The following is a 3215-nucleotide window of genomic DNA, read 5'->3' as shown; positions in this document are numbered from 1 at the left end:
TTTAAATCAACAAAAAGCTTCACTGAAACTTCTTCAAAACAGAAAATGAAATCAAGTATAATATAAAATGCAAACTCTATCATAAGACAAAATAAATAAATAAATGAATATAAGGCATCATCATTATAAGTAATGAAACATTAACTTCATGAAATGCAACTTACTTGTCAGTTGGGAGGTCCGAACAACTCCAGTTTTGATCCACTAAAGTGTCATGGTAAACTCGACACTCTTCTTTATTACGAAGGCGAAATCTGCGCTCCTTTTTGCATTTGTTACAGCGGATAAACTCATCACGGTGACATGGACGACCATTGGGGCCTTTTTGAGAACCATTTGTAGCTTTTAATGTTTGATTGTAGTATTTAAGCAGGGGTGTCTTTGTAAGTGAAACCTTCTCTCCCTCAACGATGACCCATACATTGCTCTTCCATTTCCTTGCACTCTCTCTCCCGGAATGCTTCTCAAAAGCAGCGGGGGACAACTTCACTGTTAATAATAGATTAACTAATTAGCATAAAAAAAGAATATTAAATTTTGCATATAGCAATCTCAAAATGTTAAGAGCACCAATGGAGAGTATAAAAATTTGAGAATTTTATTTGATCTCACATATTCCATGCAACAATTCAACGTACTTGCTTTTATTGGAATAAATAATAAGTAATTATAAATTCATTTAGAAATGCAAGTTATTATGTATATCTCTGCTTTTGGAAATTTAACTAGCAATTATGGATGTTGAATAAGGTATTTATGCATTAAAAGAGTTGCATGCTGAGGTATTAAATTAGAATAAACAGAACATAGATTCAGATAAATATGTGTCTGTATATGTACTATCTTAAAGCACTGTAGGAGAGTTTACAATTGACACTATAAAAAATATTTCTATATTTACCGTATTTGTTTCCATTTTCTTTAATAAAAACATAACATCAAATAGTATTGTTATAAGTATTTTTTGGCAAAAAAATTGGTGGGAAAGTGTTCCAAAAAAATTTAAAAAATGCCGACCAATGTTGCTCCAATAATAGAAGTTTTGATCACAATTAAATGAATTGATTTTGAAATCAATACATAGTCTTTTTGTTTATAAATCTTTATAACAGACACAATTCAGAGAGCTTGCTTCCTGGTTTATCTATCAAGTATAAAGCTTCAGGTGAAAAACAGCTAACAGCAAACAAAAGCCTCCCTTAATAGAAATATAACCTTGTTAACACCATCGATGAAAGAGAAGCATATAAATGAGCTCTTATTGTAAACTAGTAGAAAAAAATAAAATGAAGGGAAAGAATTGCAGTTGGAACACGGAATAACAGTCTCTCCATCTCTTTTAAGTTCAATTTTAGCCATATTCTGCCCTTACTGTTGACCAGCATAACGTTTGATAAGAGCAGGCGGCAAACTAAAAGGCATCACCTTCCAGAAGGTGATATTCAGATAGACTAAGAAGTCAATAGCACAGCAAATAGACTAAGATGCAGATAACAGCGTTATCTAAATAACAATATTGAACCATATAGACACTACAATAAAAATGATATTTACTCTGCCGCGTTGCCTAAAAGAGCACATGGAATTACAAACTCTGAATCTCATAATCACACAAAGAAAGTACAATAGAAAGCCAGGCCTGAAAGGGTCATAAAATAAAAGAATATCAATCCATATAAGAATACTTATCAGCCAACCTACAAAACACATTAAAAACAACAACATGAATGAAGCAGGGTGTGCCTTCATGCAAGGGATGCTCTTTATGAACAGTGAGCACCAAAACAGTGCATGTGATACTTGCAGTTTTAATAGCCAGCATGAAAACAGCGGCCTTGATAACATGTGAAAAGGACAAGCATGGCAACATCTTCAAAGCCAAACACCATTGGAAAAGCATAGATCTTGCATGGAATAAATAGAAACTAAACATAACATAAAATCTCCTGCTTCAAAAGAACACGGTAGGAGATCAAACAACGAGTAGTCATCAACTAAAAAAATTTCTTGGCACCAGAAAACGAACGAAAAATAGTAACACGACAAAAAACAGCGCGAAGCAGTCTAAATGGATAAAAATCATAAAAGCAACTGACCCTACTCACCTTCTTGGCATCCAGGAGTGCACTCGCAGTCGATCTGGAGATCCCCAGAGGCGAAAACCCTAAGTCTACCTACCGCATCTCCATAGCGATGGCTTGTGCACCCGCACATCACCTCGACAAAGTCCAAACCTCGCTTCAGCCCGCTTATCTGACTCAACTCCCCGTCTGCAAACAGAAAGATTCCATCTGTAACTGAACCGTTCGCCATCTCCACTATTCCACGTTCGCAAGGAGAGATTTTTCTGGTGAATCTAGACCCAAGATTCAACTTCTAGCAACCAGGTAACCACAACAAGACGGTAGACGAGGTGAGCACGCGCCGAAGAACGGAGAGCGAGGAAAGAACGCAGGAAAGACGTAAATACGGCGAAAAAAGAAAAAAAACAAAAGCGGTGAAAAAGACAATTGAGCGAACCGCGCAAACCCGCCTCTTGAAAGTCACCTTTATACACCAGGACCTACAAGAAGTAAAAAAGTAAAATCGGCCGAGACACAGAGTTAACCACTCGTATAGGCCTAACAACTAAAAATCGGCGAGGAAAGGGATGGAATAATGCTTTTCGAAAAACTTCCTATTTTGCCCCCTCCACTTAAAACAGTAACGAAAATGGGTAGAGTGATGATGGACGAGCGAGCTCTGGATCATAGAATGAGAAATAAAACAAGTAGAAGAGTAGGAAGAGGACACCGACTTTCCGGGGATGAAAAGACTCGGTCGAGTGAGAAGATGGGAGAGTTTGGAATTTACTCCCTGAAAGGCCCGTTGCATGATTTGAGGGGAGAAATATGTTTGTGGTTTGAGAGAAGAATAAAGGCGGGAGATGGCGATACAGCAGCGCTAGTTGCCATTAAGGGAACGAGTTTATAAAGGAGGAATCTTTTTCACTTTCAACGAATTATTTTGGTTTTTGATGTCCTTATTCAACAAAATATCAAAGTTGGATTTTGAGCCGCAAAGGTAAGAGGAGCTTTTGGTTGCGGGCCCGACCTCAAGAAATGGGGATAGCCTCCCCTGAAATACAGCGTGCGTTTCATCTTCCTGTGGATGAGCAAGTTCATACCCGTGCCTTGTAAAAGCTTCTGCGATTGGATTCTGGCGAACTATACAGT

At 37.6% G+C, this 3215-nt stretch overlaps 1 protein-coding gene across 1 annotated transcript; it reads right to left on the bottom strand.

Annotated features, from left to right (window-relative positions):
• Positions 1-160: 160 nt before the first annotated feature.
• LOC110035492 (protein ULTRAPETALA 1-like) lies at positions 161-2965 on the bottom strand. Its single transcript, XM_020739718.1, has 2 exons — positions 2106-2965; positions 161-489 (listed from the first exon to the last, which is right to left on the bottom strand). The coding sequence occupies exons 1-2, from the start codon at positions 2311-2313 to the stop codon at positions 161-163; spliced, it is 537 nt and encodes a 178-aa protein (XP_020595377.1). The 5' UTR covers positions 2314-2965.
• Positions 2966-3215: the final 250 nt, after the last annotated feature.

This window comes from Phalaenopsis equestris, unplaced genomic scaffold (genome assembly GCF_001263595.1).
Source record: "Phalaenopsis equestris unplaced genomic scaffold, ASM126359v1 Scaffold197857, whole genome shotgun sequence".
NCBI lineage: Eukaryota > Viridiplantae > Streptophyta > Magnoliopsida > Asparagales > Orchidaceae > Phalaenopsis > Phalaenopsis equestris.
Note: the sequence above shows the minus strand (reverse complement) of the source record. Positions and strands in the feature narration are given on the sequence as shown.